We start from the raw sequence: 22,970 nt of genomic DNA, 5'->3' as shown, positions 1-22,970 counted from the left end.
CGGCGGCGGAGGCAGGCTGGTGAGTCCTCCTCCTTCTGCCACCGTCACCGAAGCCGAGAGAAACCAGTCGGACGTCCTCTGCGCCTCCGGTTCACACATTGCAGGATTCAGACGCGCAACCGGAGGAATGCGAGGCAAAAATCTGTGTTTATTTGGACTTTTGGATGAGAGAACTTCCTTTTAACGCGTGCGTTTTGGTTTCGAGAGTCTCCGGAGCCCATAAAAAGGCTTTAAAATGTCTCACCAGCAGCGACTTGTTCAGCTCTCAGCAGCTTCGCTGGCTGTAGTTTTCGGCCCGGACGAGGAGAGTGTGCGCGCCGGCGGAGGGAAACTCGGCGGCACCGGTGCGAGCGGTCAGGAGATTTTCGATGACTTTAAAGCGCAAAACTCGCGAAGTTTCTGGAATAAGAGACTGGTCAAGGCTATAGCTGAGGTGTACTTTCAGGGATGGATGGAAAACTTCGTGCTTTTCATTCAAGGCAACACCAGCAACTTGGAGGTGCTGAGGGAAGCGTGGATGCGCAGGGCTTTGAGGTCACCGAAGGGATTTATCATTAAAGCTGTCGGTATGTGAGCGAAATGTCCACAAAACACACTTGAAAGTATTAAAGTAGAAGCAGCAGAACGTGTGTATACGCCACTGTCCCGTTTGCAATGCAAATAAGGTGATAGGACTCATTCAGCGCAGTGAACAGCTTCTATTCATGTAATGGCACAAGGTGTTTTTTCTTTAAAGGGGCTCTTTATTGTAATCACACCAACAACAACACGTTTACCTCCCTGAGACAAATGTGTGAAAGCTGTAAAGTGTGACTGACACAGAGCGGGCACAGTGGAACTCCACAAGTTGTAGAAGTTGTAGCAGTAAAAGTGGAGTTTACATTATTTTAGGTTTATTATTGTAGGTAGGAGGTAGGATCTCTAAAGAGACAACGTGTTGCCTGCTTCATCACTTTCATGTTGCCTGCTTCATCACTTTTATCTGTTCAGTTTGCTTGGAAGACTATGTTTCTAACTAGACCCCCACCCCACCCATCAAACCCCTCAAATGTCTGGTGTGTTTGGGAGAACTGCATCCCAAATCAGTCCTTCCTCTGTTACTGACACAGTCATATGTTTTCCCCAGCTTGTTAACAAACCTCCCTGTAATTGCTCGTAATTGCCCCCCTCTTCTCCGGCTGTGCTTTAAAGCAGCATATAGCGACACAGAAACAATGGAAATGGGGCAGAAACCTTTATGCAGCCTCCTATAGCATGATCTCACAGGCTGTAAATGTCTGACAGTACTGACCCCTGGAGAAAACGACAACCTTGTGTGGATTTTAGAGCTAATGACCTTATTCTTAACAGATACGTTCTTTTTTCCCTCCTTACTTTAATCTGTAGGTATTTACAAATAAATGTGTGGGGACTAATACTTGTCCACTTTTAAAATGACACAATTATGACATGAAAGTTAAAATCTCCAAAGGGTGTAGAAGGTGTTTTTCCAAATCTTGGCTGTTCGGGCAGTGTCCCAGTGTTGCAGCTGCCTTCCAGCAGCTTCCCGGCTGCTTGCAGTACTGACGTTTGTCTCCAGAGTAGTGCCTTTTGTCTGGATGTGTGCCTTCTGCTGTCTTACCTGCTGACTTTGTGTCAGTGTGTCAGCTTTGCGAGACTGAGCAGTTCACAGACAAGCAAATGAAGGAATGTGAAGGGGAGGAAGAGACCACACAGAGGGAGACCCCGGGAGGGCGTGGACTGACTGAGAGAGGGAGAGGGTGGAGGCTGACATGCCATCCCACTGAGCAACCCCTCCTGGCCCTGACAAACAAACACCACATGGGCCAAAGGTGATGTTGCACCTATTGTTATGCACGGCCCAAAAGGTGTGCACGTTCGTGCGCGAGCTCGCGTTCGAATGTGTTCTCCACAGCAGAAGCAAACACGTCTGCGTGTGGAAATACCACCTCCTTCTCATCCTTAACAAATCCTTCTCCTCACACTGCAGAAATTTGTATGGAAATAAGCTCTGGCAGGTTGTCAGAGCCTGGTTTACAGTCTTCTCGCTGAGAGCTGGTCAGCAGTGAATCACTGAGCGACTGCCTGCCGACCGCAGCCGCTTTTCTGTTACCCAGGATTAATGTCCCTCCGTTTCATGGCCAGTGTGGGACTGTGGAAGTCAGACTCCTAGATTGATATCAGACATGGACTTAAGGCCTTGACATTGTCCTGATATAAATATGTCAGCTCGGAAACACAAAATGTTATAAGTTATGGGCTACAGTGAATTTCAAATAGCCCTATTTCCTTTCTCAGGTCAGAGGAAGGTTCAGACTTTACTGCAGTGTGGAAGTTTTTTTGTGTGTAAGGAACGCCTAATTTAAGAGATGCTCAGCTGAAGCTAACCAGATGTAGGCAAAGTTAGTTAAGATTGTCTAAAAAGAGGCAAAGAAAGAGAGACGCAGGTGACATAGATGGTCCTGTCTGGTTATCTGTGCTGATAGTCTCAGAGTAGAGAGATTGGCTTGTGGTCCCATCACCCACTCACCCACTCCCAGGCTTCTTCTGAAGGAAGACGCACTGGAAAGGCGGGGTGGAGGACGGGGATTGTGGTGAGGTTAGACTGAGGTAAACAATCAGTGTGAGAAGTTGGTATGGAGTGTTATTAACGTGGGCAATGGACCCGGTGGAACTGAGGATCCCTGATTAAACTAACTCTTGTCTGCAGGGCATTCTCTCATTCTTCATCCAGTGTCCTTCTGCAGGATAATAGCACTGTAAAACCATCTCACTTATGACTAGTGTGAGGATTTAGTTTACGGGAAATGCAGCGCAGTTACAGTACCTCAAATTATCACCCATTTATGACATGTGCTATATTTACTACAATTTGTGTGGATAACATTTATTGAAATGGCTGCAGGTATTATGATGCTTAATATGTGCAGCTGGATAAAGCACCACAGCTGTAGTTTTTAAAGACTATTCCAGTAAAGGGTGAACTGGAACTACATCAAAATGGAGTTGTAATCAAGAGGGAAAAAAACAAGACTGTGGGATCTGGAGATTTTTTTACACCACCTTAACAGCTTGTTTTTTTGTTAAAAGGACGGTTTATTTGCAATCTGTGAGTTGCCTTAACGGAAAATGCCTGTTGTGGGTTAAACATCCTTGAGCAAAGCATTCAATAATTAGCTCTATACTTTAACTGTGGAGCTAGAGTGGTTTATCTAGACTTGCATAAAGACTTAAAGCCTAAAACAGTCCAGATGAAACAAACAAGCACATCAGTTTGTGGGTACCTTTAAGAGTCTTTTCAAACTTCAGGATGAGCAGGCTTGCTTCTCCTTACTCTTTCTCCGTAATTAAAAGGAAGTCAGTGTCATGAAATTCTCAGTAAGAGGGTAAAAAAGTTTTTTTCACTCCCCTAAAAAGTACAACTCTTAACTTAATCCAATTGTAGCTTCTTATTACTCATTAAAATGCTCCAAACACTTTGTTGGCTTTGTTTAAATTTAAAAACACATAAAAAACAAAACAAAGAACCACAAAATTCCCCAAAGGCTTTAATTCTCAGTGGTAAACCACTCCAGCTGTCCCTTTGAAACCAGAGGCTCGGTAATGACTTTTAGCTGGTTCTGCATTATTTAGCGTGTCACTATTGTCCCCCGCAGCAGGATGAGCATGGAGACACAGGCTTAAACATTTATATGGAGTAAGCCACCGGTGTAATGAGGTGTTCTGTATCCTTTCTACTGTCAGTCTCTGCAAACCTTCTTTCCTTTGAACGCAGGAGTAAACAAGTCTTCTCACCTTTGTCAGTGAAATCGCTACTTTTCAGCACATCTGTGTCATTTTCTGAGCACTGTAAGACATGACTAAGCTGCTCTTTTTAAGCCAAGTTTCTTTTTTTAAATGATATGTTTCATTTAACTTGCCATACCATGAGGTGGTGATGCATTCCTGAAATGCTTCATTTACTCTTGAGATCATTTCCTGAGCTTGCAGCTATGCAAGTCTCATTTCTGCCCTTTACTTTTCACTTGAAAGTGTTGTATTTTCACACCAGGGGTTTCTCCTTTCATGGGGGTATTTTGTCAGAGTCTCAAAGCGCTCCACTAATAGTCATAACTCTTCCAGATGTTAGCTTATTAACCATGACACCCCCTTGCCCGCCCCTAAATGGCCCACCCTGTCCTAACTAAGCAGCGCAGGTCAAAGATTACAGCCTTCTTGCTAACAAGGTACCTCGGGGTTATTTAGTTTCAGAGGGTTTTATAGAAAGAAACATACATTTAAACAGTATCCAGGTGTTCTTTGCTCACTGCGTTTCTGCTTACGTCTCAGTATTTTACCCACCGGGTTACAAATGTGCACTTGTGAATGGACATGTCAGGCCTGCATTGATCAATATTACTGGTAACATTATTGCTATTCATTCACTATATTTTGCAGTTTAACGGTCTACTTTTAGATAACAATTTCAACCTCTTATTTAAGTTTATTCTTTTTTATATTAAAACTATTACTTTAAGCTTGCTATTTCAGTGTCAGGTGATCATTATTACTTCTATCCAGCTATTTAGTTTTTTATCCCTTCCTGCAACAGTGTCAATCATTGCCATAAGTTAACCATTAGTGTCGGCTAAAGCAAACTTCCTTTTGACCACCTATTGAAATTTGATCAGCTTATAACGAATAATCACATTTATCTTTGTTTTTCAAACTCAGTTTTATGACAGCGGCCGTGCTTTCAAAGAGGTCCTAAGGTATGAATTTAAAACTATTTGTATACCAATCAGCTGTGTGAATGTTTTAACATCTGCCATAAATGTTGGTTTGGTAGGTCAGAAAACATCTCATTGCACTGCCAAGATGAGAGATGACGCATGTTGTAGATGCAGTTTGCAGGATCTGTAACAAGTGCTGAATTCCATTAAATTCTAGTGTTAAACTGAATCTTTTCCCCTAAAATTGCAAAATAGGGCAACGGTTTTGGTAGCATTTGCATGTTTGAAGTGCCTTCTTGCCTCATTCATATCTATAAATAACCAGTTTAAAGGGAAATTAATTAAATTGTAACTTGAAAGGAGTCTCTGTGATTTTTGTGCATATTATTTAAGTTTCAAATTGCTTTTCAAATTGCATTGTTAGTGTAAGATGATTAGGATGCAGCCTTTTACAATCACTTTTACTGTATTTTGCTTTTGGCAAGATATTTTTCTACATTTATCTACAACATTTTTTTTTTTTAGTTCCTGTGGCTGCAAAAATAGCTTAGCAAATAATTCAAAAACCTTGACCTGTATTCTCAGATGTGACCCTCCGTGTGTGTGTATGAAGGACTCTGCATGTGCATGCAGTCCTGCCACATCATTTGTTTGCCACATCCTTTCCCATTAAGCAGGAAGCTAACCCCGGTGCGAATCAGGCATGTCGGCCTCTGCTTTGACCCAAACACTGGGCTCACCCGCAGCGGCTGAGTGGACCAATGCCAACAATAACAGTTAAGGAGTTTCCTCTTCATCCCTGAGCTTATGCACCCTGTCAGTAACAGCTTAGGTTTCCCTTGGTGGAGTTATCTTTATTCAGTCTCCGGTCAGACAAATGGGTCAGACTACATTGCATTAAACTCTGCATCACTATTAATGTTCAGTTTCCTGACAGGATGTTTTCTTTGCTTCATGTAGCAGTAATAAATGCAAAGGTATGCTAACATTGGTTCAGTAATAGCAAGGTGCTGTGTTATTGAATTTCAAGAGTGGAAGATACTTCCAAGAAACTACGACAGAGCTGATGATTTTAAGGGCATTGTGGAGTGATGGCTCACATGGCGGATAGCGGATGGGAGCTGTGCTCCAAACGCTGGGATAATAAACACTGGAATCTGCTGCACCTTCAGCTCAGTTTAAACGAGAGGAAATGGGTTTCATCTGCAACCAATGACTACTATCACTCATGATTAATGTGTGGATCTGCTGAAAATACTCCTCGATGCTGGGTGTATATGTTTTTGTGGTGGGGTGTCAGTGGGGAAATGTCACATGTATGGAGTAGGAGTGAAAATACCCAGATCTTTCAGTAAGACAGCTGGAGATTTAGGGCCTCCTCTCTTTGTCTGAGCTCCAAGCTTGGCAAAGTGTCAGAAAAATGCATAGCAATATACTGTACAGGTCTTTAAAATGCTGAATATAGAGGAATCCTAAGAAAGAACCTTGGGGTACACCATTTGTTAAACACACAAAAGACCTCATGTGGGACACTTCTTTCCACAGTGATAGTTGTATGCAAAATAGTTGCAAAACCATCCCCACACAGCTGGATCACAGTCTGAAAGTCTTGAAAACATCTGTGAATCAGTGACTGAATCAGTTGCTAGTTAAGTATCCGGAAACATCACAGCAGTGTCTTTGATTTTTTCCAGCAGAGGTCCAACATAAGGTAATGGGTGAGATGGTGCTATGTTTGTCTTGATCTGAAGCCAGACTGATACACCAAGAGGTTAGGATTTCCTTTCTGGATGCATGCCCTCGAATGCTGAACAAAAAATGTTAAATGATGTTATAAAATTTTGGAAATTGAACTGCCTCTTAGTTACATTACTACTTTAGAGTTAAACATGAAGTATTATTTAAACGTATCCTTATGCATTCCTCACTGAGTGCATTTACTTTGAGGGCAAACATCTGGCTAAACCGTGACTTTTTGTCTTATGTTGAAGAAATCAGCTCTTTCATTGAAATATATGCATATATTTATCTTTTTTTATCAGTCTCAGAATTAAATTACAAAGTGATGCAATATTTTTTTTCTTCCTTTTTGCACAAAGGCGTATTCAGTCAAGTGTTTAACAGCAGAAGCTTTTCAGACCCAAGGATTTTTTTCAGTAGTATTGTTTTGTGCTAGTCCTTATGGGTAACCTAATAACCATCAGGCTTGACAGGTTCATACTGAATACCAGGAGCACCAAGAGAATCAGTTGGGTACTTGATGCTAATCTTTTAATATAAAGAAATTAAAGCCTTTAAGGCTTTCGTGCCAAAAAACAGATCATAAATAAAAAACTAGAAAAAGTTGCATTAACTGCAAAAATGCCGGGTGAATGCCATGTAGCAGAAATCATATGCTGAAAACAGCTGAAAAAGCGTAATTATCTGCTGAAAAAAGAAAACTGTCTGCTGAAGATGGCTTTATTTGAAAGGGTACACTAAAGAGTGTCAAAAAAGCAAAGGCAGCACGAGCGGGGAAGACATGCAGTAACAGCCATAGGTAGGATTCGAACCGGCGTTACTCGTTCTCAGGGAACTTGCTCATCTCAGTGAGGCAAACCGGCAGTCATCCCAGAGAGAGACATGACGAGAGAAAAAACGGCTTCAATTCCAGAGTTTGAAATCTGAGAGAAGGACAGATTTCTGAAACAAACGTAATTAATGGGAAAACGGTAAAAAAAAAAAATCTTTCACCGTGAGCATCAGGAGTGTCTGAAGATATATTGGCACAAGACTCATGTGTCTGGAGTCCACAGTTTAGGAGATATGACCAGTTGAAATGTTAAAAAGCATAATATTTTAAAAAGTATAAACGTCATGAGCACCAAAGGATATAGCTGGCATTAGCAGAAATAGCAGAACAGTTTAAAACTTGAGTGGTGAAAATAGCACCAAAACTGTGGGCATAGTTAAGCAGCAAAGAATAAAGAAACAAACTCAATAGGTTGAATGCCTTCAGCATTCACCCAATAAAATTTGCAACAAGACGCAGTATAGGTATTTTTCTTTTTAAGTAAAATGGCTCTGCTCTAGTTCTTCAACTCTGGTGGTGTCATTTGCACCAGCGAGTATGTTAGCTTATGTGTAAATAATTGTAACCCTTCTTTTGAAATGGAAAAAAGTCCCCCTGAAAGTGCAACAATAATCTCTGGTATGCGTCTTTAACTGTGCATTTTCGGTAAAGAGGAAATATAATAGTTTTGCCTTGAACACTGCAGATGTGGGCTGGAACAAAGCCGAGATGAATAGTTTCTCAGGGTAATGGGACCAATTTGGCCAGAGACACTGCAGAGGACTAGTTTTTATACATTAAAGAACAAAGGAAAGGTACTGTGGCACAGAAATGGATCCGGCAGACTCGGAGGTAATGTTCAAGTTCATCAAAGCAGATGAGAACCAGAAACGTTGCGGTGTGGTCCACTTAGTCTGAAGAGGTATAAAGTGAAAGATTGAGAAAATAAATTGTCGGTAAAGCTGTGCTTTAACTCTGTCTGATGGCATTGGCATAAATTGAAATCATGCTACACTTAAGATGTTTTTGGTATAAAATACAGCCCTGTTTACCTGAGGTCTGCTGTTAAACACCTGATCAGGTGTGTTTCCTATTTCACCAGGACGTGATGATAGGGTTCCTGCTCACTAGCTTAGTGCCAGGTCACTTTTATGAGCGGGATTGCTTTTTCCAATTTTTCTTCTTGTGAATCAGACGGTAAAAGCATTATTTTATGCCATTACAGCTGCAGGGATTTGCAAGCAAGATTTGCGGTGACCCACTATAAACCACTAGATCTTTTGAGCTCGGTGAATGACAGTTTGAGAAGCTTAGTTACAGGCTCTTTGTGCTTACTTGCCAACATACATTAAATATCAAAGGCCCACTTTGGCAAACTTTGTCTCGAGACTGTGGCTGTTACAGAAACGACACTTTTGCTGCTGTTTCTTCTTTTTCTTTGTTGTCGTATTGGACGTGGCAGGTCGCCGCCACAGTAAAGGTTTCTATGGTGATGTGGGACAACACAAACCCAGCCTGGGTTTTTCTTCGTTGCTCATGGTTTTAGCTCGTGAATTTTCTTTAGTCGAGATGTTTTGACTTTTATCAGCTTTTATTCAGCTGTTTATTTTAAGATGTTGCAGTGCTTGTATGCCGATGAAGGGGCTAAATTGCCATTTTAATGTACCAACCCCCCCTCCCAAAGAAAACAAGCAAACACAGTCCAGATTTGACCTTTTTTCTCCCACCTTGATTCCTCTCTTGCACTGCACTCTCTGATTCTGAACCATGAATAGGTCAGATTAAATATTTACCTAATGCAGCTAAATGTTTGGGCTAAAATGCAGGTTTTATTGGGAGGAATCAATCAATAAAGCTGTAAAATGCCCAGTGGCTCAGCATTTATAGCTTATTGGTTATTGATGTGTTAGACACAGGAAGCTCATGGATGGTAATTTTACGGCAAATTCTATAATATATATTTATTTTATTGACGTTTTTGATTAATGCTAGGCTTTTGGGGTGAAAGAGCAATGTCGCCACACTGGGAGAGGTTTCATTGCTGGGATATTTGCTCTGTGATTGCTTTCTGAAGGGATCTTTTCACTCAGTTTATTGGGCCATTTAACTGCAACGCCCAGGTCTGTGTTCTTATGTGAGTTAAAGACACAAACTCATAAAGCACTTTTAAAAAGTGCAGCACACACACATGTATAGGAAGGAAGGCAAGGGCGGGGTCACGGAGCCCTGCTTGTCCAAAATACCAAGGACAAAGGGACGGGTGGGAATTTAGCACATAAATTAGCACATGACAAAATGTTTGACATTGTGTCACCAAGGTTGACTGAATCTTGCATGTACAGTTAGCAGATTTACTGTAGCACATAGTTAAACTGATTTAGTGAGGAAGAGATAAGGAATGACTTTAGTCTATTTGGGCAGGCTTTGAGATCTTGCTGAATGCCATGCTGTGTGTCTTTAATGAGGGAGAGAGAAGATTATCCTGTTTGCCTCCTGGAGCCTACAAGATTAGACGATAGCAGGATGAGATAAGACGGTGGACATCTTTGAGTGGTATGTGTTCCTAGAGGGCTACTGAATGAGGGACTATCTAAATCAAACCTAAAATTTGAGTTAAATTTTACCTGCAGCAGTGCAAAGATGAAAGGTCAATAGTAGATTGCGTACAACACAGCTCTGAGTCAGGTGCTTCTCGGCTCAATGACAGAAAACATTCAGGAAGCAAGGGACTGGTGCACACTGAGCAGCCTTCAATGATCCAAACTATGGGGTCATTCATTAAAGGCTGTATATAAAAGATTCATGTAGTAACTGTTATGTAACTCATTGGTGTGAATTGGTCAATTTGACATTTTTGGCTTTTGAAATCTTGATTTTTGAGCCAAAAGTTACCAAGAGGTTGGAGTGTTAAGTTAAGAGCTAATGCTTTCAAGCCTGGTTATAGGAAAACGGTAGTTGTGGTGCAACTAAAATGATTGCAAGTTCACTGCACACAGTTTCAGTCTTGTTGCCTTCGAAATGGTTGCATTCACAGGGGATAGGAATCAGGTGTGTGACCTCTCGTACTCAGTTGCCATCTTCAAAGTGACTTTGTGATAGCGATAGGACTGAGTTGGTCTGTTATCAGTTTGCAGTTGAGTCAACTTGGTAATTACATATGCTCTGTTTTGTCATGACAGAGTGATTGACTTTGATAAATCGCTAAAATCACAAATTTGTTATCTTCTGTTCTATCTACATTCAAAGAAATTCACATTCATTACGTACAATCAAAGTCCAACCAGAATCTCTGATGGAGAAATTCACAAATTCCTCCACAAACGTGCTCAGTAACCTTGCTTTCATGTAGGAATATATCCAGAGTACAGCCAGTTAAGTCCAGTCCTCTAATGGGAAGAGATGCTTTGCAGATGAGTAGCACTCATCTGTACTAACTCAAATTGATTGCAACGTACTGGCCAGCTGTTTGTGATTGTTAAATAGATGTGACAACTACTTGAAACAGATTCAATTAGCAAGCTATAACTGTATGGCATATGATAGCATTGCACAGAAACAGATAACAGTTTATTTACTATTTAAGTGGCAATGAAATTTAGACAAATTTTATTGTTTCAATTAAAGGTCAAATATATTTCTTTTACAAGGCTGTAAACACATTTAATTTCAGTGAAAATAATCGACATGCTAGGCTCTGAATACAGCTTTAAGTGGCCATTCAAGGGTTTACAGTTTTAGTGAATTTCAGGTTGTCTTTATTTTATTTTTGTGTTTGAGGTTAACCAAAGACCTCTGTGAGGCAGAGCTAAATGTTATCAGTAGAAGTAGTACAGTAGAAAACAAAGCTAACGTGTTAATGTTAGCTAGCTGTTAGCTAGTTTAACTTACATGCTAACAACTACACGTTAGCAGAAAACATAAAAATACCTGAGGCTGATTGGACTGCGGTTAGTTTTTGGGTATTTGGGCAAATAAAGACATGGACAAGCTAAAGTTTTAGTGTTGGAAGAAAAATTGTTGCTGTGACATTGTGTAACAAACCATCTGGTTGTTATTCAGACATTTTAGTAAAAGCTCCAGACTTTTGCTAAATGGTGACACTAGAGAAAAATTCTCATGCACTTTTAGCCTCAAATGTCATGGCAATCCATACAAATATTATTAAGATATTTCATATATTTATTGGTAGTCCAATAAACATTTCCATCACTACAACAGTGTGACTAATGGGCATACGGGATAATAACCAATATTTCACATTAATGCGCAGTCTGTTTATATTTACAGGAATCTTGTTGTACTGTTCCAAGGCATAACTTAAAGCCAGTACATCACATGTTTTTTGTTATCGAGGGCTGGTGATGATCAGGAACGGAAGACTTTGCTAGAGTTTCACTTCTTGGCAAAATATCATTAAATATCAAAATGTCAGCTAAACGGTTGAAATGTTAAATGATATACAAGCTGTTGTGAGACTTTTTTTTAATTAATTGTTTTAATTTTTGCTCTGTGTGTCTGAAAATGTATGGGCTCTATTGTCTGTGCATACTTGTGATGTTTTCTTTCTGCATTGTGCAGAAACCAACATGTTCGATCATATTAGTGAGTTTCATAAAGTTAGGTGCTTCTAGTCTTTGAATATTGCTATTAATTTATGGCACGTCCACTGATTGAGAAGTCCATAAACAGAAGATTTTTGCCTTCTCTGCATTGAGTAAAGATCATTTAGAGATAGTTTGACAGTGGTGCAATTTATGGCAGGTCTGCAGCATGTGCTTTACGGTGTGGTGCAGTATTTTACTCCAAGAGACTTAAGGTAATGCAATCACGTATGAAATGAGACTCAAGAGGCTCTAAGGTCTGCTAACACCATGTGAGCCATGTGAATACATGTGGTATTGATTAGTGTCAGCAGCCAAAAGTATCTCAGTGGGGATCGAGGAGAGAAGGTCTCTGTCAGTCATTGCTGCAATATGAACAGTCGGCTTTAGATATTTTTCATTTTGTTCCCCAGGCAGCAGTTTATTCTCACATGGAAAACTTATGACACTGGAAGAATGTTTTTTAGGTCTGCAAGGGGCAGAAATCATAGTGTGGACTTTGTCGCTTTATTTTAATGCTGTTCATGAAACAAAAATCAGGCTAGTTATATAAAATCACAACGATCTTTTAATTTCAAGTTATTTTAATACAAACCAGCATGTGATTTAAGCATTGCACCCCTGAGAAAGAAACTCATGCTCATGCTCATGCTTAGTATGAGTCAAGCACCAAGTGCAGTGGATCCAACTTTTGCCATATGCAATCTGGAAATCCTTTGGCTAGTCTGCTGACTTGCTCTTTTGCGGGTTAACCCAGCAGACCTCTCTGGACTTTCTGTGCTGCCAGTGTAGTAAGTGGTCAAAGATTTCCATTTCAGCAGATAATGCAGATAAATTAAAGAGACTGCAAGGTGATGCATTTCAGCAGATGCCTACCCTCCTTTGTTCTCAGTTGTTTTCTTGCCTGTGGCCGGACTTCAAATGGAAATCAGAAAGTTTCCAGTACCAAAAACCCACTGCTTATAGATTGTGTATCTGCATGAACAATCGTGTGAAAAAGAGCTTTCTCAAGACTGTAAACATTCGAATAAATACATATTTTTTTCTGTCCGACTTTCTCAGGCTCACATTTTTATGGAGGAATTTTAGCATACTCTTCTTTCAATTCATTAATGTTTGCAGGCATTTGTTTATGCAAAGCTCTCTTAAGGTGTCAATCAAGTTGAGCTCCAGAGTTTAACTTTGACGGGACCATTGTGATTCTTTGTTTTGTTGTTGTTGTTGATTTCCTGCTGTGCTTGGGATCATTGTCCTACTAAACAATCAACAGCTCAACTGCTGCCCAGTTTCAGCCAGGTCAGCTTGAGCTGTCAGACATTACTTTGGTATCCACAGGAGTTTATGTTACATCAGATTCTCAAGTCCTGTGGCTGCAAAACAAACCCAAATAATCACGCCGCCACCTCCGCACATGACAACTGGTATTACGTGTTTGTGTTGATATGCTGTGTTTGGATTTTCACCAGATGGAATCCAGTTCATTATGGCCAAACATCTCCACTTTGGTCTAATCTGTTTAAATGTCTGTCTAAAGTCTTGTGGTTTTTTCAGATGCAACTTTACAAGCCTAAGTCATGCTGCCATGTTAATTTTTAGAAAGAAGAAGCTTTCTCCTGGCAAACTTCACAAACACACACCTGAATGCTGCAGCAAACTTTGAGGGCATTGGTATAGGTGCTCCATCCATAAATCAAGTGCATTTGATTAGTAGCACCTGGCTGCTACTTACCCTTTTAATGTATATGAAAACAGTGAGGGTGTTTTTCACAAGCATCTCTGCAGGTATGTGAAAGCTTTCATTTTCACAGAAAAAGAATTAGCTCAGATTAGCTCAATTTAAAAAAAAAAAAAAAAAGTTTTTAAACTTGAAGGTTGCAGAGAGCTGCACAAACCAATATTCCACGTTTTACACAAGCTGAGAGCAGATAACCCTTTTACAAGGTTATATCGACCTGCTACTCCTTCTGTCCCTCCTGGCATTAACACAATGCTCGTCCCCGTTTTGATTCTCAAGCTGCTATTTTCCCTGTCTCGCCCTTATGACACAGGGTTCGGTTGCCATGGTGCCCAGCCGGGTATTCATGCTGTGTATGACAAAGGGTTTAATGTCGGTGGCCTGGTCTTGGATTACAGCAACACAGAGATCCGTTCCCCCTGGAGAGGAGGCGGTTACAACGCTGAACCTTTCCGACAGTCACGCCTGCAAATGTTAGACTCAATAAACACGGATCCTCAGCCGGCCCCATCCTTCCATTACAGCAATATTTCCCACATCTGAACTCCTACAGGTGTTTTTTTGTCATGTCTTGCACCAACATTTCAATGTAGTTGGAATTCATTGCTTGTAACAAACCTATTGCATGTATATGTTTGCATTTAGCCCCTTTAGAAGAACAAATCGTAATAGCATGGGTCCTACAGGATATCATGCATTAAACCAGGACACGATCGAAGAGGATAACAATCAATCCACTGAAATTACCTCTGTGCAAAGAGAAGATTAGTTTGTCGATTCCCTCTGATTAGGATGTTAATTATTTGCCTCCCACTCTAACCTTGCTGACATTTTCACTGTTGACTGTGTTTGTATGTGGTTTCTATGCAGACAGCCTGCCAGACATTCCTATAGGAAGTTAACGACAATGAAGAGCTAAGTCAGCAGCACTAATTCACTGCCAGGGAGACCGCTGTTGAGATATCCGCTCTGAGGTTTAGACAGCTTAATGTCTTGTCTCAGCTGGGGGAAGGCAGCTTTTATTTTCTTTTACAATCCCTCATAGGATCAGTTTTGCAAAGAAAGACCTCTGCCTGTGAACCTTACGAGCATTAAGTGAACCCCATGTGCTGATAATTGTTTTGTTACTTTTTTAGGTTCACATATTCCTTCCATTTTTTTTAAATTAACTGAAATGCAGGACCATTTGTAGTGATTAAAATATTTAAAGCAGCACAGTTTTTAGTGTTAACAGTGCTTTTAGGCTACTTAATATTCATTTGTGTGGCTAAAAGCTGTTATGCAGAGTCTTTTTCCAACTTCTTTTTCTCTTTTTGTAAAAAGTTTAAGTCTTAACCCGATCTTAACCTTAGTTTTCATGTTTATATATGCAAAGAAGCCAAAATGTTTTAATTGTACCAATATGTAATTTCATATGACATATTTTAACACTGGATTACATTTATGGTCATGTGGTAGATTGTACACACTGATTAAGTCATTTTTTCCCATATAAAATTTGTCAAAACATTCTGTGGTTGTAATGTAAGCGCCGAGATGAAAAATAAGTGATTTTGACTAATGACACGTTGCTCTTGAAAGAATAGTTTTTTTTGCAAACTTGCCTGTATCTGTCATCATGTGTGTGATACGTATGCGTGTTCTCATTCTTTACTATAGCAAATATTTGATTAGCTGTATATTTTCCCTGCCTCAGACAAAAGTGGTTCAAGTGTGAGGGTTGTAAATGTTTAGCTTACATCAAGTGGTGAGCTTGGCAGTGCTTTTGAATGAATGCCCCAGGGCTGATGAGGAAATCACTCACAGTCATACAAGTGGGACATTTATACACAAAACACTGTTGTCAACACAAGCAGTCTCCAAAAGTTCCAAGTGGTCACGTAGCTGAATTTAATTAGTTGTGTGTGTGTGTGTGTGTGTGTGTTTGTGTGTGTTAACTTTACACTCACGTTTTCATGTTAGGACTTTTTGATGGATTGCATTTTCTTTTTTCCTGTTTATCATCTTTTGCACACCTTTCAGTGGTGTGGTGTAGATGATTAACTAAAACCAATTTTCCACTCCAATGGGTAAGGTTTTGTCCATGACTTTGTAAGTCTAATCATTCATCAGCAGTGGGTTTGAGGCCCTTGGTCAGCTGGCTGATTGTAAGCTGTATGTTGGGATAACATTGTTGTTAGCATGTCAACATTGTAGATCATATTGCAAGCATTTGTTTTCCCCCTTTTATGTTAGTTTGCAAGACACAAGTTATCCACTGCAGCAAAACCCACATTCTCCTCGTAATCATTACCACATCAAATCCACCCACCACTACTGTTAACCTAACATATATATGTGAACTCTACTCTGTAATATATACTCAGCACCCTCTAAAAGTAAACATTTCCAATATTATGCTATGTCTTCTGGTTTTGGCTGGCCTTTGCACCCTCTTTGGAGAAATCTTCTAGAAATTTTGCTGCTCTCCTTCCTGGAACCCAGATCGAGCTGCAAATGTCTGTCCCTATGATGTTTCCTCACTTTGTAGGAAAAAGAAGATTGCGTGTCGTGACACTGGTACTAGTAACTGCCTCTTGTCTCTGAACACAGTAACACATTAACCAAATGAGAAACTTTCATGTAACCAGTGAGGTGACCAGTCTCCATTCATTTCCCCTTCATTCAGTCCACTCTTATAAATATGGTGTTAAAGAGTCCCCTCAATATGATCCCAACCCTCTAATCCCTGCTTCTCCGTGTGTGAAAGTTCATGTTGGTCTAAAGTTTCCTAAAATGCCTGGTTAGCTTCAGGTTTTATGATTGAAAGCTTTGTGGCTTTTTAATAGGCTCCCACAGTTTGTTTGCACGATAAACGAAGGTCTGTAAAGTTGTGCAGATTGCTGGGATATTGTGATATAAAGTGCACATTTAAAGAATCAATTTCATACTATTTTTGCAGAGACAAATGTTTCCAAGAGCCCTTTTCATAGTGTCTCTCAGGTTTAGTAACATGTTTGTCTAGGGGCAGCTCCTAGATGTGTAGGTCTCTATGGTATGGGGGCAGGATATCTGATCTGCCCAGCAGGCAGAGCTGTGGTCATTTCTGTGGGAGTAATGGAATTCTGTGGTCAGTCCCAGTACCCATGGAATTCCAAAAGCAGTCAGGCATGGTTCATATAACTCACATAAATAGACCACCTTGGTCATGATTTAGGAGGTGGTTGGGACAGGAATGTCAACTTCAGTACTTTGAGTTGTTTTCACTGGCAGCGCAAGTCAGAGAGAGACCCTCTGTCCCAGGTGTGTTTATATCTCCTGCAGCAGGCCCACCTGTTCCACCCAGTAATCTGCTGGTGTGTGTGTTTTTCAGGTGACCTGTCCCCAGTGCAGATGTCGCCTGTTCCTCAGTCCCAGTTCATTCCTCTGGCTGAGGTGTTATGCTCAGTCATCTCAGACATGAACTCTTCCCAGATCACCGTCAGTCAAGACTCACTTGTCAACTACATGAGCAAAGCTCATCCAGGTAATCCATGAAATACTGCCACAGCTTACTTAAAAAATGAATAGTTAGGCAAGAACATTGGACCTCGTTGTCTAACAGTGCACACACAAATCTGTGCGTATAAAAATTTCATGCACAAATGAGTGATTTATCAGTATTTTTGTAGCGGAGTTTGTTTGTACTCTATGAAAAAATGAGAAGTGCCTCTGACCGTGTTTAGAAATAATGAAGACTTTAGAAAATGCTTAGAAAACGTTAAAACACACCTTTAAACTGAATATCAATACTACTACTACCAATAATAATAATAACAACAATAATAACAATAATGATAATGTTGCCTTTTGGTCATTATTTGCAGTTTTCCAAAAACACTGTGTTACAAAATGCACAGAATCACAATTAAATAAAAAAAATAGAATTAAAAAAATACTATTTCAAGAAAACAAAAATTAAAAAATTAAGTAAATGGAAAAATCTAGGGTTTAACTTATAATCATGTTTTAGTATTTTCTTATCTCATAATTAAATGATCTTGTATTTCATTAAAAGGGATTATATCATTGCTAGATGTCAACACTTATAGTCTTAATTTTTTTTACCAGCTGAGTAGAAAGGCACTATATAAGTGCCAGTCCTTGAGGGGAAATTATATTAAGAACCTCTGTTACTTCAGCTGGAGCATTACTTTATTTAGTTTTTCTTATTTTCTTCACCACTCTGGTGGAAACACAATTGTTTCTGCAGCGTTTCTGGCTTAGGAAAGCCGCAGCAACACCGTCACCACTTTCACATGAAGGTATATAGAAATGCAGCAGATTTTGTGTAGATTTATAAACCTGTTGGTTCAGCATGATTCTGTTTTACTAACATAGAAAAGATGGAAAGAACGAAATAGGCCAGTGCGCATGTTTCTAAATCTCATATACTAATATGGGAGCAGTGTTTTCTTTTCTTTACAAGCAGTTCATTTTTTCATTTTATCGAGCATTTTATGACATATGCTGTTTTTGGACAGCGAGGCCTTCATTTGTTTGTACGCTTGGTCAGTGGCAGTACTAAATGTATTTGTATTTGTGAATTAAAAAATAATAATAAACCACTGATTTATGCGTGAAACGTTCACATGCACAATTTGTGCACAGATCTGCGGGTATGCACTATTGATCCTCAAGGTACTTATTGGCCAGAACAAAGAAAGTCATAGAACTGTTTTCAGCATTTGTTCGGGGCTAAGCTAAACAGCTGCTGGCTGTAGCTTCATAGTTTTCAGTTATGCATTAGAGATTTGGAATTATAAGCATTTCATCTCTTTTGGCCTTAATCGCATTCCCTTTTTCTGTCTCAGGGATAACCATCCCCACTCAGGACATCCTCTATAACGCTTTAGGCAATCTGATCAAGGAACGCAAGATTTACCACACAGGCGAGGGCTACTTCATCGTCACTCCACAGACTTATTTCATCACCAACAACATGGTCAGAGAGAAGAACTGGTGGACTTCTTCTTCGGCAGATGACGCTCCTTTACCTCCTCCCGTTACTTACCTGCTAAGTAACGACATCTGCGTCGAGAGCACACAAACGCCCCCAGTCGCCCACTGCAAGTCCTGCAGCTGTTTTAGCCCCCTCCAAATTTCCACTAATGCCATGACTGCTCCAGCAACTGTCCCTCCCTCCACCGTCCCAGATCAGCATTCCGTGTCCGTGTCCATAAGCGAATGCACGGGGAAAAGCTTAAAGTGGCCGCGACCTTTAGATCACAAACCCACCGTGCAACATCAGTCCACCTCCACTGCAGCAGATTGTCAGGCAAGCGAGATCAGCAAGACTACAGCCACTACTAACGCTACCAGCCGCAAAGAAAAAGATAAACCAGGGAGGAGGTTTGGGCTCAGTTTGTTCCGGAGGAATGGAGGAAAAAAGGAGAAACCGAAGAAGGAGTACGCATCTTTTTCAGGCCAGTTCCCTCCAGAAGAGTGGCCTGTAAGAGACGAGGATGACCTGAACAACTTACCCCGTGATCTGGAGCATGCAATCATCAAACGCATCAACCCTGAGCTAACTGTGGACAATCTGACACGCCATACCGTCCTCATGAAGAAGCTGGAGGAGAGAAGGGAGAGAGGGATAGAAAAAGTGCTGGACAAGGGTGTTGATAAAGATGATAAGGGAGTTGACAAGGGAATGTCTACTGAGGTATTGGCATCTTCAAAACTGAGGCATCATCACTCATCCAAGGCAGGAGCAGGCAAAAGATCTGCTCAGAAAGCCTCTCGCAGCAAGAGGAGGAGCCACTCGTCCAAAGAGAAGCACAGGGAAAAGGAGAAGGACAAGGTTAAGAACAAAGCTTCCATATGTGCGGACAATTATCCAGAGGGGGAGGATTTGATCCCTACGCGGCTCAGAGTGGAAATTGCTGTTGATGAACCAGTTCAAGTGGAAGAATGTGGAACTGCTGAGGGAAAGTCTCTTTATAAGAAACGCATTGAAAACCCTTTCCAGACACATCCGCTGAAAGAAGCCGAGAACAGAATTCCCACTGCCAGAGAGCACAGAAGACGAGAGGTGAAAGAGCACAAGACTTCGGGATCAGGGAGGAAGGACCGAACAAGTCATCGCTCCAAATCTTGGGACCCACACCGAGCCAGACTGATGGCAGCAGATGGAGAGAATGAAGTGAAATTCACTACATCTGAAGAACAATACAACTGCAACCCTGAGAGGGACTTTACTGCTGATCTTCTTTTCCAATCGGACACGAAGCCCAGCAGAGAGCTGCCACTAAACTACAGCTCAGTCTACCCACAGAGCAGTACGCTTCGCATAGATGACAAGGTCAGACAGAGAGAGGACAGAGAGAGCAAACATTTTCAGGATGCCCCAGAATATGAAAGTGTGCCAGATCGCAGCCAAAATATAGTTGGAAGTCTTCCTAACATCCAGCAGTATTCCAGTGCTAATGCCTCTCTCTCCACCCATCCCTATGAGCTTGCCATAATAAACAATGCATATGATCCACATCTGCCATGGCCCAAGCCCTCTTTACAGCGGAAACATTCCCTCAGACTCTCCAACCCACAAAAAGACAGCACACAGAGGCCTAATGAACTCTCTGAAACTACAGACACCCAGAACCTGCAAGAGATCAGACTTGTCACTGTCAATAACAGAGAGCAAAGAGCCATGAGCCTGGGAGAAAGGCTGGAACTGACATCTAACAGCACTGCCTTGGTAACAGACACTGATGGCTTTACAGAGGACGACTGCAGACTCTATCAGAGAGCAGCCGATCAGGAGGATGATGATGCCTGCAGCTCATTGTGCCTGAATGACGATGAGGTTACAGAGGATGCAAGTAAGTACACAGCAGGTGGTGCGGACTATCAGGGTCACCAGCTGGTTTACCAAAACCGCGACTCTAATCTGAAGTATCAGGGACCACACAGTCGCCATTTTAAATCCAACTTTCACCAGCCAGAAATCATCTTAATGCAGGGGTCAGCAGATCGAGTTTCTCTGGCAGTCCAGAGGGAAGATTCCCTCAGCCCGTCCAGACCTGAAGACACCAGCTGGAGACTCCATCTTCAACACCAGAAGATCAGATCACCAAGAACCGAAAGCGAATCCAGCCCAAAACGGGATGCAGCATTCCAGGGAGAAAGACGGCGCAAAGATGACCTTGATTTGGACTGTTCAGAAGCATGTGAAGTTGGAGACAGTAGCATCTTTGACTACTGCCAGACTAGCGAGATCGAATCGGACACAGAGACTGTGAGGAAGTCGGCTGATGAAGGTGACGGTGAGTCTGCTCACTGGGCAGCTGAGGTGGAGAAGAAGGAGGAGGAAGAGAAGCATGTACCTCAGGCCCACAGGGCTGCTCTGAGCATGCCCGATGGAGCTAGAGGGCCAGACATTAGGGAAACCGTGGAAACGGGAGAGAATCAGAGCATCACGGGAGACAGCGGTATAGATTCTCCAAGGTGAGTCTCTCTCTTTAAGTAGTTTTTTATAAATAAGATAATGAGGTGATATTGAATCTTAACAAATCCACTGATCCCAACCCAGATGCACGATCTCTTGTGGTCAGAGTTTTGACTACTTTTCACACCTCTGACTCTTTCCTATTGTGAGCCACACAAGACTGCATCCTCCACATATTTCTGGAGGGGTATGGGCAGAATAAACACCATACTGAGGTTAGTTAACCTCTGGGTTACATGTCTGCGGTTGGCCATGCTCTCAAGTTGATGTTTTTTCTTATAGAGTAAATTGCAATAAAGCTGAACAAACACCTTGTGGCCACTTATAGCATCCAGTATTTGAACAGAAGGGAGTCATTTATGATAATTATGTATAATTGCTGTGCGGAACTTAAACACTCATGTTATAATCAAAGAGGAAGAAAGGAGTTCTTTTTTTTTGCCATTGAACTCGCTGTGCACCCTGGTGTGTAGGTACGAGCAGGGAGTGCACGACCACGTCACATACGTTACTGAAGTGGTGTATTTTTCCTCCACAGGACCCGGGTCAGCTTGGCGTCTAGCAACACCGTCATTCTTGAAGGCCTCAAGAGAAGAGGCTTTTTGCAGAACCTGGAGAAACTGCATTCGAAGAGCAGTGCCATTCGACCACAGAGCTCACTGCTGCAGCTGACTCCTGTCATGAACGTATAGCAGGCTTGAGCTTCACGTTGGACCTTCACAGGCCTCATCTGGAAGAGGCCTCAAACCTCATAGTTATATACTACTGTTAGTAATATATCCGATATCACAGTTTTATGCATATCTTCACATAATGATAGCCATTGCTAAAGAGGCATGTGTACAGGTGTACAGTATATATTTTGTGTTTTTGTAAATAACTTTGTGATATGCCATGGTGCATGGTGTATTAGATGCACTGTGTGTCATCAAGTGTACAGTTTTCCTTCTCTACAGCTCTAGTGTTGCCCTTTTCTTTCTTATCATGTAGAAATTACTACAAATAAAACTGTATATATAAACCCACATTGTCTTGAAATGGATGTCTCCATATGAAACGTTTTACCAACACAATATGAGTGCCTGCAAGAATTATTTTATGCTATGCTATCAGTGTAACTGGCCCCAATTCATCCATTCGTTTCTTCTACCTTTCCAACTCAGGATCGTGGGGCAGCTGGAGTTGGGCGAAACTGGGCTGGTTGCCAGTCTGTGGCAGGGCTAACACAAAAGGAGAGACAAGCATTCACACACGTTCACACATACAGCCAATTAACAGCTAATTAGCCTAACATGCTTGTCACTCAAATGTGGGAGGAAGCTGGAGAGACCAACGGCATGCATGTAAACTTCATACAGAAATACCCTCGGATTCAAACCCTGGGATCTTCTTGCTGTCAGGCAATGGCACTGAGCAGCTCTGCTTTTATTAAACTGGTAGATATTGCTTAAAATAGACAGATTCTAATTTATTTTTGTGAATAAATGAATTAAAATATGTTGTTGGGTTTTAAGAAGCAAGTAAATTTCGGGGGTTCACTATCTTGTCTAAGGATGGTTCAACCTGCAGGTTGGAGGAGCCGACGATCAAACCACCAATCTTCATAACAGCGGATACCCTACTCTTCCTCTTGAACCACAGCCACCCCAGTCCAAATATCCATGTGTCTGCATAACCTCAGTATTTCTGAGGGTTACGTGACAATGAGTCCTCAGCCTTGAACGTCTGCCTCAGCAGACTTGGGTCACCCTGCAGTTGTGAATGAATATAAACCAGTGTAGTGGTGAGCGTGGGAGACATTGCGTGGATGTTTTTACAGAGGTCACAGGAAATTCCCAAAAGCTTTCTTTGTATAGCTTCAAAAGGGCTGTTCCTAGCCTTGAAGGCCAAACCAGTTTAGGTG

The 22,970-nt window shown here is 41.3% G+C and overlaps 1 protein-coding gene across 1 annotated transcript; it reads left to right on the top strand.

Moving 5' to 3' along the window:
- stox1 (storkhead box 1) lies at positions 1-22,085 on the top strand. The gene is made up of 4 exons (XM_006783862.3): positions 1-566; positions 16,952-17,104; positions 18,432-21,066; positions 21,606-22,085. Exons 1-4 carry the CDS (start codon positions 236-238, stop codon positions 21,757-21,759), a joined length of 3,273 nt encoding a protein of 1,090 aa, XP_006783925.2. The 5' UTR covers positions 1-235; the 3' UTR covers positions 21,760-22,085.
- The last annotated feature ends 885 nt before the right edge of the window (positions 22,086-22,970 follow it).

This window comes from Neolamprologus brichardi, chromosome 13 (genome assembly GCF_056152115.1).
Source record: "Neolamprologus brichardi isolate AB-2024 chromosome 13, ASM5615211v1, whole genome shotgun sequence".
Classification (NCBI taxonomy): Eukaryota; Metazoa; Chordata; class Actinopteri; order Cichliformes; family Cichlidae; genus Neolamprologus; species Neolamprologus brichardi.
This window is presented reverse-complemented; position numbering and strand designations above follow the sequence as displayed.

Coding starts and splice junctions, on each gene's coding strand:
- stox1 (XM_006783862.3), top strand. CDS start 236: ATGTCTCACCAGCAGCGACTTGTTCAGCTCTCAGCAGCTTCGCTGGCT. Junction 567..16,951: donor ATTTATCATTAAAGCTGTCG/GTATGTGAGCGA, acceptor TGTGTTTTTCAG/GTGACCTGTCCCCAGTGCAG. Junction 17,105..18,431: donor CATGAGCAAAGCTCATCCAG/GTAATCCATGAA, acceptor TTTCTGTCTCAG/GGATAACCATCCCCACTCAG.